General features: G+C 35.9%; 1 protein-coding gene across 5 annotated transcripts in view; it reads right to left on the bottom strand.

Annotated features, from left to right (window-relative positions):
• Positions 1-14,285, bottom strand: part of MARCHF7 (membrane associated ring-CH-type finger 7) — a 52,270-nt gene that overhangs the window by 27,478 nt on the left and 10,507 nt on the right. For all 5 annotated transcript variants that reach the window (XR_005982674.1, XR_005982675.1, XM_041722104.1 and 2 more), the window contains exon 2: positions 7,031-7,195. Coding sequence is in view for 3 of the 5 variants with exons in the window: in XM_041722104.1 (XP_041578038.1) it covers positions 7,031-7,183 (153 nt within the window). In the remaining 2 variants the exon portion in view is untranslated. The remainder of the gene's footprint in view (positions 1-7,030; positions 7,196-14,285) is intronic.

The raw sequence follows: 14,285 nt of genomic DNA, 5'->3' as shown, positions 1-14,285 counted from the left end.
TCTTAATTTCTAGTAATTACAGAAACGCAATTGATTTTTGTATATTGAATTTACATAGTACAGCTCTACAGAATTTATTCAGTTCTAACAATTATCTGGTGGAATCTTTAGGGCTTTTATGAATATTAATCATGTTATCTGGAAAAGAGAGGCGGTTTTTACATTTTCTCTTCTCATTTGAAAGCCTTCTATTTCTTTTTCTTACCTAACTACACTGGCTAGAGCTAGCAATGCTATGCTGAATAAAAGTGGTTAAGAATAGGCATCCTTGACTTTTGTTTAGTTTGATCTTAGAGGAATAGCTTTCAGTTTTTCACCACTGAGTATGATGTTCACTAAAGGCTTGTCCTGTACTGTCTTTACTATGTTGAGGTATGTTCCCTCTATACTTTTGCTGAGTTTTTACCATAAATAGATGTTGAATTTTGTCAAATGTTTTTTCTCCATCTGTTAGATGATCATGATTTTTATCCTTCATTGCTGAACCATCCTTGTATTCATCATGGTATATAATCCTCTTATTATTGAATTTGGTTTGCTAATATTTTGTTGAGGATTTTTACATATTGGGGACTTGTACATATGTCATCAGGGAAACTGTCCTATAAATTTCTTTTCTTGTAGTGTCCACATCTGGTTTTGTTATCAGAGTAATGGTGGCCCCATAAAATGAATTGGGAGTTACATCCTCTTGTTTTTTTTTTTTTTTTCAAAGTTTGAGAAGTTAGAATTTTTACAAGTGAAACGATCTGATCCTGGACTTTTGTTTGTTGGGAGATTTTGATTACTGATTCATTTAATCTTCTTACTCATTTCTGGCCTGCTCAGACTTTCTATTTCTTCACGATTCAGGCTTACTGGGTTGTGTGTTACCAGGAATTTACCTATTTCTATAAGCTGTCCAGTTTTGGGAGAATTGGTCATTGTAGTTCCTTATGTTCCTTCCTATTTTTTATGGTATCATTTATTTCACTTCTGATTTTGAAACCTCCTCTTCTCTTGGTGAACCCAGCTAAAGGTTAGTCTACTTTGTTTAGCTTTTGAAAAAACATCAGGTCTTAGTTTCACTTATCTTTTGTATTGTCTTTTTAGTCTCTACTTATATACTGATCTTTTTAATTTCCATACTTCCACTAACTTTGGGCTTACCTGGTTCTTCTTTACTCCATTCCTAACACTGCACTGGAAGTCCTAAGTAATGCAATAAGGTAAGAAAAGGAAATAAAATTTTCAGATTGGGAGTAAGACATAAAACTATATTTGCAGAGGACACCTTCTATGTGGACAATCTCACAGGACCAACAAAATAGTCCCTCATAGGGTTACAGTAAGGTTGCAGAACACAAGGTTAGTATTAAAAAAGTCGGGACAGTCCGGGTGGCTTAGCGGTTTAGTGCTGCCTTCAGTCCAGGGCCTGATCCTGGAGACCCAGGATCGAGTCCCACATCAGGCTCCTTGCATGGAGCCTCCTTCTCCCTCTGCCTCTCTCTCTCTGTGTCTCTCATGAATAAATAATAAAATATTTTAAAAAAATATTTAAAAAGTCAAATGCTTTCGCATACACTAGTAACAAAATAGTGAAATTTGAAATGAATCGTTTGCAAGTCAGTGGTAAAGCAACAAAGAGCCCAATTTAAAGATAAGCAAAAGATCTGAATAGACATTTCTTCATAATTAAAAAAGTAGCTGATTAGCACATGAAAAGATGTTCAATATCATGAGTCATCAAGGAAATCTAAATCAAAGCTGCAATGAGACATTTCACATCCATGATAGGATGGCTAGAATCAAAATGTATGAGACATGTAGGCAAGGATGTGGCAAGATCAGAACCCCTGTAATTGCTGGTAGGAATATGAACTGGTCCAGCTGGTTTGGAAAACAATCTGGCAGCTCCTCAAAAAACTGAACATAGAGTTATACCAAATGACTGAAAAATCTTATGCTTAGGTATAAACCCAAGGAAACTGAAAACATAAGTTTGCATAAAAACTGCACGAGTATTTATAACACCATTATTCATAAAAGCCAAAGATAGAAACACAAATGTCTTATCAGCAGATGAATGAATAAACAAAAAGATATATCCACAGAACAGACTATCATTCACCTATAAAAAGGTATACCCAATCAATGGAATATTGTTCATCCATAAAAAGGAATGAGGTACTGATATATGCTAGTAACACAGATGAACCCTGAAAGCATGCGAAGTGAATAAAATCTAATACAAAAGACCACAGTGTATGATTCTACTCACGTCAATGAAAAGTCCAACACAGAAAAACATAGAGACAGAAAGTAGACTACTGGTTGCTTGGTGCTGAAATGGAGGCGCAATACAGTGATAGCTTAAGAATCTGGGGATTTTTCTTGAGATGATAAAAAGGTTCTAAAATTCACTGCAGCAATGATTTGTGCAACTCTGTGAATATACTACAAATCACCAAACTGTATATTTTATTTTATTTTTTTAAAGAGTTTTATTTATTTGACAGAGAGTACATGCGTGTGGGCACACAGAAGTAGAGTAGCAGGGAGAGGGAGAAGCAGGATCCCCATTGAGCAGAGAGCCTAAAGTGGGCCTCAAACTCAAGACCTCAGGATCATGACCCGAGCCAAAGGCAGATGTTTAACCAACTGAGCCACCCAGGTGCCCAACTATACTTTAAATGGGTGAGTCATATGGTTATGTGACTGATATCTCAATAAAGTTATTCTTAAAGAACCTTAACAATGACTGCAAATACAACCAATACTATCTCCTGGACAATGCTTAATCATTTGGAAATTCTTTAATTTAATACACAGTAATAGAAACAAGTCCAGAATGTAATATTCTTCTTTGGCTCATTCCATGGATCAGTGCCATGACTATGAGGACTAATTCCTGCCTCGAAAATTTTCCAGACCAAAATTATCTTAGCCATAAGCAACAACACGGAACTCTGACCTCTTCTAAATATTCGTGTGCTACAGCATCCACCACCACATTAATCTGAAGTCTTATTTTCTAGTTTCTACTAGGAATATACTAATAATCGGAATACTACACTGAAGACCATGTCTAGTAGATCATTCACTATCCCCTTTCAGACCCAAATGGCAAGCAATGCTTTCTTTGAGGAATTCATTTCTTTTCCTTATGAACAAAACACCTTACAGAGCTGGTTCGATTTCCCTGTGACGTTCCTGATGCCCAAAACAAGAGTCTATGTTTAGCTCTAAAACAATGCATGGGGGCAGCCCCGGGGGTGCAGCGGTTTGGTGCCACCTACAGCCTGGGGTATGATCCTGGAGACCTGGGATCGAGCCCCGCATCGGGCTTCCTGCGTGGGGCCTGCTTCTCCCTCTGCCTGTGTCTCTGCCTCTCTCTCGCTCTCTCTGAATGAGTAAATAAAGAAATCTTAAAAATAAAAATAAAAATAAAAAAAATAAAACAATGCATGTCTTATAAATGCCTATCAGTGTTACAACTTTGACCTACTCTCAGTATTTTAACTATATTTGTCCTGATTCCATTTTACTTATTTTTCTGATTCCATTTAAAAACTATTCTCATTTTCTTGTCTACTTGTATTTATTTGTACGCATGCATGTTATTTAGTTCCTTGGCAGCTAACTTTGTATTAGTAGACAAACATGTATTGAAGTTCATTGGTTCTGGGACGCCTGGGTGGCTCAGTGGTTGAGCACCTGATGCCTTTGCCTCAGGTTGTGATCCTGGGGTCCTGGGGTTGAGTCCTTCAACAGTCTCCCCGCAGGGAGAGCCTGCTTCTCCCTCTGCCTAGGTCTCTGTCCCTGTCTCTGTGTCTCTCATGAATAAATCTTAAAAAAAAGAAAAAAAAAGACCATTGGTTCTTTTAATTCTTGAGATAACATAGTATGCAAATGGTAACTTACATAAATAAAAATAAAGTAAATGAAACTTACATAAATACATATTTACAGAATGCTCTCAAATTTTCACTTGTAACTATGAATTAAAGGAATTAAATTTTCTTTTAAAAATATTTAAAATTCTACTTACTGTTAACAAAGAGATAAGATGATCATGGTACATTTGAACCATTCAAATTGCAACAAAAACTTCAAGATGAAGCAACAGAAATATCAGCAAGGTTAATAATAGAGGCATCCCAGTTTACAAATGGCTGAGAACCAAAAGATCCTCAGAAAATCAGTTGTTCGGAACTCAGAATCTATATTTTCCCAAAGAAACAATGCTATCCCTAAGTCTTGGATTCTTAGACTTAGGTACACTATATATTCATCAAATGACTAGGGGAAACTACTTCCAGATTTCAGATCCTTATCTATGACACAAGTATTATCCTATTTAAAATTAAAAGCAAAAAATGTTCTATAAAATGTTAAGCACTATATAAATATAAGGTATTTCCCTATTATTTAATCCTTAACTGAAATTGATTTATCACAAGCCTAGTCTTGACTCTTGACCCTTCTTTCTCAAGCTTTAGCTTTACTAAATGTCTGAGATAAGGGGAATGTTATGTTGCAAACAATTGTGAGAAAACATCAGCAATGTTAAAAAAAGGACTCCCTTTGATGTTTAAAGGTCTTATTCATTAAATATATTTTTGGTGAGTAGTAGTAATATTATAGAGAAAGACAATTATGGCTTCACACCTATGTGGAATATAAGAAATAGTGAAAGGGACCATAAGGGAAGGGGGGGAACTGAGTGGGGAAAAATTAGAGAGGAAGACAAGCCACGAGAGTCTCCTAACTCTGGGAAACCATGGGTTGGCTGCAGATGGGGATGTAGGTGGGGGTACAGGGTGACGAGCATTAAAGGAGGACACTTGATGAGATTAACACTGGGTGCTATATGTTGGCAAATTGAGTTTGAATAAAATTTGAAAATATTATATAAAATACATAATATGTTATTTAAATATCCTGATGACATATACTGTATCTTAAAGGACATAATCTACTTAAACCAATATAAAGCCAGGAAATAATGGTAACAATAGCAATTACAATCCTCATCATTATAAATGGAAACATTTGAACTCCAAGTCCCAGGCACAGTCACTTTAAGTGCTTTAGTGTGTTGTTTCAATTAATCTTAATAATAACCACGTTGAGAAGTTACTATTACCACCACTTTACAGAAGAAACACAGATATAAAATAATTAGTGCAGGAACACAGAAGTTTCAGTTTCTAAACCAAAACTAAAGAGCAGGGTAGTAGTAGTTAAGATTGGAAATATTCCTATAATCCATTAAAAAAAATAAGACGCCATTTAAAGAAATTGAAAACATTAAGAAAAACTCCAACCCTGATTTATCTTAAGAATCAATAAAAGACACAAATTGTTTTTTATGCTTGCATTTGTTTAACTTCTACAATGAAAACAGACTTTCAGAGTAATCTATGACATTAATAAAATGCTGCAATGAATATAGTCTTGAAAATACTTATATTTTCAGGTGAATGTCAGTAAATTTTCTATATATATAGCTAAGACTTTTAGGACCTAATATAATTAACTATAACAATGATAATAAAAACAAATGTAGCAGCTAACATGTATATAGTGTTTATCATGTTGCAGGCACTATTCTCATTCAGTGTAATAATTCATCTAACTTGACTGATATGGAAAATAAGAAAGAAAAGTGTAAAGCCCAGGTTCATACAGCTAGCAAGTAGTGGAAGAGGACTCCATTCTAGAAGTACAGGCTGGTTTCAGAGTCTGTTCCTCACTAGTAAGCTATACAAAAAAAATTAGAAAAAGAACTGTAGACAAATTTTTTATGAATACAGAAAAAAAATCTGTGCTCTTAATAAGTCATACTCATTTAACCCAGAACTTCTCTACAGAATGCAAATATGTGATTCTGTACCTCAAGCAAGTGTTTTTTGTCTAGCAACAGAGTAAAAAAAATACATTATCAACCAATATTTAAAATGAGATTCAGTAAGTAGTTCATAGAAAGTGAGGAAATATGTAATATATGCATTTTAGAGAATATTTTTAGTTTAGTCTTCCTCTGAATATTTTATAAAACCATTATGGTGTAGAAATAGTTTAAAATGAGATTCTTTCATACATCACATGATATATAAATTTATAAATACTTAAATGGAAATTTTCACTAAAGGATTCTCTTTGATTCAAGTTAAACATCAGACTTTTGCACACCACATATGATTTCATTAGCTGTTCAGCCAATAATGCAATAAACTGAAATTTGAACGATTAGCAATATGAATTGCATTAAACCTAGAAATCACGCCTTCTAAGATTTATACTATTTTACACTACAATCATTATATTTAAAACACTAAAAAGCCATTTCAAACAAGTGCTGTCAATCCAAAGGAAAACTAACTACATAAGAATAGCTTATGTAGATTATGAATCTGCAAACTCATTAACCGTGAGTAAAGCCCCAAAATTCATCTAAAAGACTCTTAGTAATATATCTTCACAAAAGACAGTTTGTCAATTTAATAATCACCCACCACTAAAAGCAAAATATTTAGAAGCCACACTAAAGAAAAACACTTAACAATCATTATTCTACCACTGCTTTGCGTACATGCAGAAAAGTCAGATGAATACATATAATGTTCAAGAAAGGGTACAGTTTTTGATCCTCTGACCAAGTCATCCACATTGAGTCAAATTTATACTTAAACTAATACTTATATGTTTTTAAAATAAGTTTCCAGGTCTTTGAAATTCAGTATATAATCATTTTTCTTGTTTTTTTTTTTTTTTTTTTGCAGTATATAATGATTTTATATCAGACCACAATGCTGCCTTCATAATTTTGAAGTCCACAAAGACAGAAAATATTGAATTTTTGTTTCTTGGTGTGAAGAGTCATTCATTTTCCTGCAGATATACTCCTGTGTTTTATTAAAGGATGCCTCAGATCCAGCTGAGGGTCTTATTAACTACAGTTACTACTTTCCTAAAATCTAAAAACCAAGTGGCCCCAGGGATTTTCAAAAAGACTGTGTACATATATTCCAAATTAAGATATTACCTGATATTCAGAATCCAGTCTAAATGAAGAATCTCTTGAGTGATAGGTATCATTTAAACTATTTCCTCTGCTTCCAGACATCATTCTAGCACTTACAGAGCTAGAGGGTTGAACAGAAATTCTTCTTGGAATCCTTGAAGGTTTAGACTCCATTCTTGAGATTTCCTGTGAAATGCAAATTTTGATTAATTGCCTTTGGGAAAACACACAAACCTTTGATTCTTAAGAATCCTCCTTAATCATCAGTTCAAATCAAGAATTAACCATGCAAATTAACTATATCAGGCATGGTGAATTATGAGACTATCAACAGCCCTCTAAGTCTAAAGTCCATCAAAGGCTTTCCATTGCCCATAAAATGAAGCAAACTCGTAAAAGTGGGATGATGATCTGAAGTTGTTTCCAAAGCCTGGGCTCTTTTCCTCCCTGAATTTTGTCTCTCTATGGAATCCAACACTAATCTGTTCTTGTCTGCTATTCTTAGTTATTAAATACTCTTATCATGAACATTAACTATACTATACTATTTGCACACCCTCCCATCACAATATGTTTTCACGGGCCTTTTGTATGTACCTAGAAACTCAGTTTGTTCCCCCTTCAATTACTAGTAATGGTAGGGAACTAACCATTTTTCTTTGTGTGCTTCTGCTCTGTACAAACTTTTAAGACACGCTATCTTATGCTATATAATTTGTTTTCCTATCTCCCTTTCTCAAAAGTGAGAATAATTTTTCATTACTAAACATTCTTCAACCTACACCGAGTCACAACAGTTTTATGTTTTATGTGATCTTTTAAGTATACAGGTATCTCCCACTTTTCAAAAGTCCAGAAAAGACCTACATTAGTACCTGCTTTCACCAACAAAAAGAAATCCAAGAGAACTTTTGCTTTTATAAAAAGGTGAAAAGTGAAAAAACAGAATTCAGCATTTGTTTCGTAGCAAGCCATCATACCAGGCAGTATGTACCCTGAGTAGCAAGTGACAACACCAATCTCCTTCCCCAGGACTACATTCATCATCTCAGCATCAAGCTGCCCAAACTCTAAACTGTGTCTATGAGTTTCTGTACTTTATCTCGATGTATATTGTGCATCCCTTAGCAGGATGTGGCATACAGTATCATAAAACTCTGAGAGAGGTTATTTTTTGGGTCTGGGAATGCTCCGAAGTTTTCCCATACAAACTAATGCTAATTGCTTCTTCACTAATTTCAGCTTACAAAGTTTCACAGAAGTGCTCTACTTTTGGACAGAGGTGGACACCCCTGTGTATATGAATGGAATCATACAACATATTCTCTTTTAGGTCTAGTTTTATTTGCTCAATATTGTATTTGTGAGATTCATTTGTATTGTAGATGTTGCTGTAGTAAGTTCACTCTAATTGGTTAAATGGAATTTCACTGTATCAATACCCATTTTACTGTGGATGGATGTTGAACTGTTTCCAATTTTTTTAAAAGATTTTATTTATTTATTCATTCACGAGAGATACACACACACACACACAGAGAGAGAGAGAGAGAAGGCATGGACACAGGCAGAGGGAGAAGCAGGCTCCATTTCATGCAGGGAGCCTGACGTGGGACTCGATCCCGGGTCTCCAGGACCACACCCTGGGCCGAAGGCGGCACTTAACAGCTGAGCCACCTGGGCTGCCCGAACTGTTTCCAATTTTAGGCTATTACAAATAATGCTGCTATAAAGACATTACTTTTATGTATCAAAAAACTTAAATCACAATAATCTCTTCAACTTCTCCCTACCTACTTTAAAGGTCAAAAGTTCCCTTCTTGTTCTGGTAGTGGACTGGCATTAAAGCAACTACAAACAGATGGACTTCACTTATTTGATATTCCAGTTGGGTAAGGTACACTTGCTTTGTTAAAATGTTCAAATTTAGGGGCACTTGGGTGGCTCTGTTAGGCATCCACCTCTTGATTTCTGGTCAGGTCATGATCTCAGGATTGTGAGATGGTGCCCTGCCTTAGGCTCTGGGTTGGTCAAGGAATCCCCCTCTCTGTCTCTACCACCCCCCACATTCCACCCTTGTCCTTAAATGGGGGGGGGGGGGATAAAAAAATTCAAATGTTAACATTTAAGGTAAAAATACCTAATCTATTTTTGGCGTGTAACCTTATTAACTTGCCAACTTGGATAAATCACAACCTTCTACCTTAAAAGTTACTACAAAAGAAATTTCTTTTGTTCATAATATTTACTTTAAATACATGGTATCAGGCAATAACAGTTAAGAGAATGAAGATAGGAAAAAACACCAACACATATAGTCTACATTGCAAGATTTACATAATAAACATGAAAAAGATGTAATAGATGCATTATCAATTAAAATTCTTCCATTAAAAATATCCAACTTATGACAAGCTAAAGTACGTTATACTGAGATATGATTAAATCAAAGAAAGTTGATCAAAAGGTCAATCTTGAACTTCCAGTTAAAACATGACAGATGGGGCACCTGGGTAGCTCAGTGGTTGAGCACCTGCCTTTGGCTCAGGTCTTGATCAGGCTCCCCATAGGAAGCCTGCTTCTCCCTCTGCCTACATCTCTGCCTCTATCTCTCATGAAAAAATAATAAAATCTTTTAAAAAAATGACAGATTATCCTTAAAGCGTCTATTTTGCCCCTCTTGCCAAAACCCTGATAAGACAGCGGTAAATGAATCTAAAGGGGGCCAAAGGAGGCAAGAGATTTCAATGTATATTTGGAAAATCCAAAGGAGGAGGAAAGGCACAATAATTAAGCAAAGAAAATAAAACCACACCCTAATTAGGAAGAGGTAGAAACTAGAAGCAAAGCATTTGGCCTTAGGACACTAAAAAGAACCAAGACCTGAAGATAGAGGATACCTTAAAAAGAAAAGATGCATAGGGTTAAAAATGAGCAGTAAAAGGAGTAAAAGGTCAAATTCTTCCCCTAGCTTCATTCTCCCAAAAGGAAGGTATTTATAGGATTTCATAGGTAAACCATACCACTCAAGTATACAATCATCTCTGCAGGGGTTAAGTTTAAAAAACAAAACAATATCTATAGGCTCACTGTTGAGACCTGAGATCTATTTCCTAGTCCTATTTCTACAATGTTGCCTTAAAATTAAGGGATTTTATTCTTGGATCACCAAATAAAACACCAGAAGATTTCTGGACATTTGGACTGCTCCCAATTACCAAGCTAGTTTGCCACATGAATATCCCACCCCACAGCAAAGTCTACTAGTCACCAAGACTTTCTAATCAGTTTTAGTGCTTCTTTCAGATAAACGTTAAGGATCATGGAGTGTCCTCCAATATGAAAGATCAGGAAAAAAAAAAACAACAAAAAAAGAACTTAAAGAACATTTTGGGAAAAGAACTAACTACTACCCTCAAAGAGATCAAAAGACATCCATTCATGAAATAGGATGCTTAAGAAAGAAACTGGAGAAGGGACGCCTGGGTGGCTCAGTGGTTGAGCGTCTGCCTTTGGCTCAGGGCATGATCCCAGAGTCCCAGGATTGAGTCCCACATCGGGCTCCCTGCATGGAGCCTGCTTCCCCCTCTGCCTGTCTCTCTCGCTCTTTCTGTCTCTCATGAATAAATAAAATCTTAAAACAAAAAAAAAGAAAAAGAAAGTAACGAGTATAATAGAGAGCTTATGGACATTCAAAATGGGATACATTTTTAAAAAACTGTGATACAATGAAATAAATTCAACCTAAGCATAAGTAATAAATTGAGGAAACCTCCCAGGAGTAGAAAATATAGCTTTAAAATAGAATTAACCAGGAGAATTATCTGACTCCAGCCATGATTGATAAAGAAAGAAGAAAATTACCAAAGAAAAGAACTGAATGATACAAATCTCCACACTGAAAGGGATCCAGAGTACCCAGCAGGATCAAAGAAAGAAAAAAAAAAAAAAAAAAAGACCAACACTAAGCACAATTTATCATCTTGAAATTTTATAACAAAAATGAAGAGAAGATCCTGTACTGGCTTCTTAATTACAACTTTAAGAACTCTCAAGACAATGAAGCAATGCCTGTAGTACTGAGAAAAATGTTTAGCCTTGAATTCCAATCTAGCAACTTAATGTGAGGTGAACAGGACACATTTTTAGACATTCAAGATCTTTTTATTTATTTTTTCATTCAAGATCTTTTAAAAAGATCATAAATCAAGACAAAAATCATAGGAAGGTAAATGAAGACGATGTCCTAGAAAAACAGGAGTGTAAAGAAAGAAACAGACATGGAACCCAGGAAACAGTTAAAAAAGGAAAAGTCTAGACATAGAACCCAGGAAATAGTTCCAAAAGTATGTAGAAAGCCTAGGGAACTACTACTAATCCAGATTGGACCAGGATTGCAGATAATGAAAGCAAAATTCTAAGGGGGAAGTCACATGAAAACTATTGTGGCAAATGGCAGAGACCATAACACAACTGGGGAAAAAAACTGCTAAGTACAAAGAATGAATGGCAATTAAGTTTTCTTCATTAGGAAAAATTATTGTACAACAAACGGGGTGTTTGGGGTGAAACTTGGGTAAATATTTAGTTATAAGGGAAACATAAGGTATTGAATCAGTTCTTTTGCTACAGGGACACCTGGGTGGCTCAGTGGCTGAGCGTCTGCCTTTGGCTCTGGGTGTGATCTCAGGGTAGTGGTGGTGGAGGGGACTGAATCTCACATTGAGCTTCCTGCATGGAGCCTGCTTCCCCCTCTGCCTGTGTCTCTGCCTCCCTCTGTCTCTGTGTCTCTCATGAATAAATGGATAAAATCTTTAAAAAACATTTTTTTTTTTTTTTTGTTGCTACAAACATGCTGTGGGATGGAAGTGACTGGGGCAATGAAGACAAGGGTGAATAACGAAAATGCATATGATACTTAAAAATCATGAAATAGTATAAATATGTTCTTTAGAAATGTGAAGGTAAATCCCAGAACAGCTAAAAAGTTGAGGTCAATGCCTTTGCAAAGGGATTGGGAATGAAGGGTGGGGCAAAGGATTACTCTTTTCCTTTTTAAATTAATATGATCATATCTCCTGGTTGCCCAGTATCTCCAGAAAAGTCCTAATTTGTGCTCATTACCCCAGGACAATTATTAATAGCCTTGGGTTGTCTCTTAAAAGTGGCCTAGTTTGGACAGTAAAGCATACAGTTGCCTAACATAAGTCTTTTCCATGTTCTAGCCTTCTTTTTTTTAAAGATTTATTTATTTTAGAGAAAGAGAGAAGTGGGTGGGGTCAGGGGCAGAAAGAAAGAGAGAACCCCAAAGCAGACTCCCTGCTGAGTGGAGAGCTGGACACAGGGCTCAATCCTATGACCTGACCCAAAGTCAAGAGTCAGCCACTTAACCAATGAGCCATACAGATGCCCCTACCTTCAGCTTTTTATAAAACATTTAAACTAAAAAAAAAAAAAGAAAAAGAAAAAAAATTTAAACTATATTCATATAAAATATTCAATTAAAAAGAAATTATTATGAATAGGACATTTATGGAAGGCATACACAATTAGTGAGAAGAGCAATGGTTACTGATATGTAAAAACTCAAATGATTTAAGAAGTTGCAGATTTATCATTTTATTAAGACAACTATAAAAATTATAAACAAGGGGGAGTCTGGATGGTTTAGTTGGTTAAGTGTCTGCCTTTGAAAAAAAAAAAAAAAAAAATGTCTGCCTTTGGCTCAGGTCATGATCCTGGGTCCTTGGATCCAGCCCCAGGTCAGGATCCCTGCTCAGCAGGGCATCTGCTTCTTCTCCCTGTTTGTTCTAATAATATTTATAAAACTAAACAAGAGACTATTTGTGATGAGGATATTAACAGAGAGACAAAATGTTTTTTTGAGATATAGGCCTATAGATGGTTCTACAATAATTATGTTTTTGTTTTTTTTTTAAATTTTATTTATTTATTCACGATAGAGAGAGAGAGAGAGAGGCAGAGGGAGAAGCAGGCTCCATGCCAGGAGCCCAACATGGGACTCAATCCCGGGACTCCAGGATTGCGCCCTGGGCCAAAGGCAGGTGCCAAACCGCTGAGCCACCCAGTGATCCCCTGATTATGCTTCTTCATCATACCTTATAGTTTACTTTGTATTTATACTCAATTTTTACTTGCACTTACTTGCAGAATGAAACTAACCTAGTAGGAAATCTGCTCAAAACAAACCTCTTGGGAGAAGGCAAAGAGGCACAGTCCTCTGAGATACAGAATTTATACTCTATGAAACTATTTTTGGCAACTCCTCTATATAAATTGATTGAATTCTGACAATGTAGGTGTTAGCAGAAAACTTACATAATTTGGTTGCATAAGTTGTAGGTCAAAAGTACAAAAAACTGTAGAAAAAAATAAAATGCGCAGTCCTTGAAAAACTGCTTCCAGACCACTTGCATCGTACTATGGAGACATCAAGCCTATTAGATGCTTGGTGTGTGCAAGGTACATTAACTAATACTAAACAAGGGGATGAGGTGAGAGGACAACGTGGAATGCAAACACTGAGATAGTGACTATGAAGACGTTGTGGTCCGGTAAAGGAAAAAAAAAACCCACACAAATAACCATTCATTTAAATTGTTGTACGTGTTGTAAAAGAAAGGTATAAGCAAGAACTATCAGAAAAATGTATTTGAAGCTTAGTACTTTTAACCAAGACTTCATGAATACAGCACAAAAAGTTCATTAAGTGCAATCTTACCTCAATAGTCAGTAAAATAAATCTTCATTTTTCTAACACTGTATGTCTTTAAATCTGTATTTCTTTATTTAGGTTTGATTCCTGAGTCAGACAGCTGTTTGGTAATTAGATAAACATTACCTCCAGGCCTGGCTTCATAGGCATGTGACATATACAGGATCCTGCACTTGACTGAAAGCTGTACTACTGACATCTTGAAATTCTTGATAATTCCATCCCGAACTTGTGTTTATTTGGGGGGGGGGGGGGGGGAGAGAAGAATCTTAAGCAGCCTCCATGCCCAGCATGTGAGCCTGATGTAGGGCTGAATCTCACGACCCGAGACCAAGACCTGAGCCAAAATCAAGAGTTTGATGCTTAACCAACTGAGCAACCCAGAGGCCCCTGAACTTAGGTTTTATAATACTTGAAGTCACAGAGGACTGTGGAGCATGAGCTTGAACAGAAGGAATACATGACTATCTGCTAGTTGTATACAGTATGCATGATCGCTATGAAATTTTCACAGCACGCTTAATTCATACTCTCTTTAAG

The sequence above is a fragment of the Vulpes lagopus genome, chromosome 11 (genome assembly GCF_018345385.1).
Source record: "Vulpes lagopus strain Blue_001 chromosome 11, ASM1834538v1, whole genome shotgun sequence".
Taxonomy (NCBI): domain Eukaryota; kingdom Metazoa; phylum Chordata; class Mammalia; order Carnivora; family Canidae; genus Vulpes; species Vulpes lagopus.
This window is presented reverse-complemented; position numbering and strand designations above follow the sequence as displayed.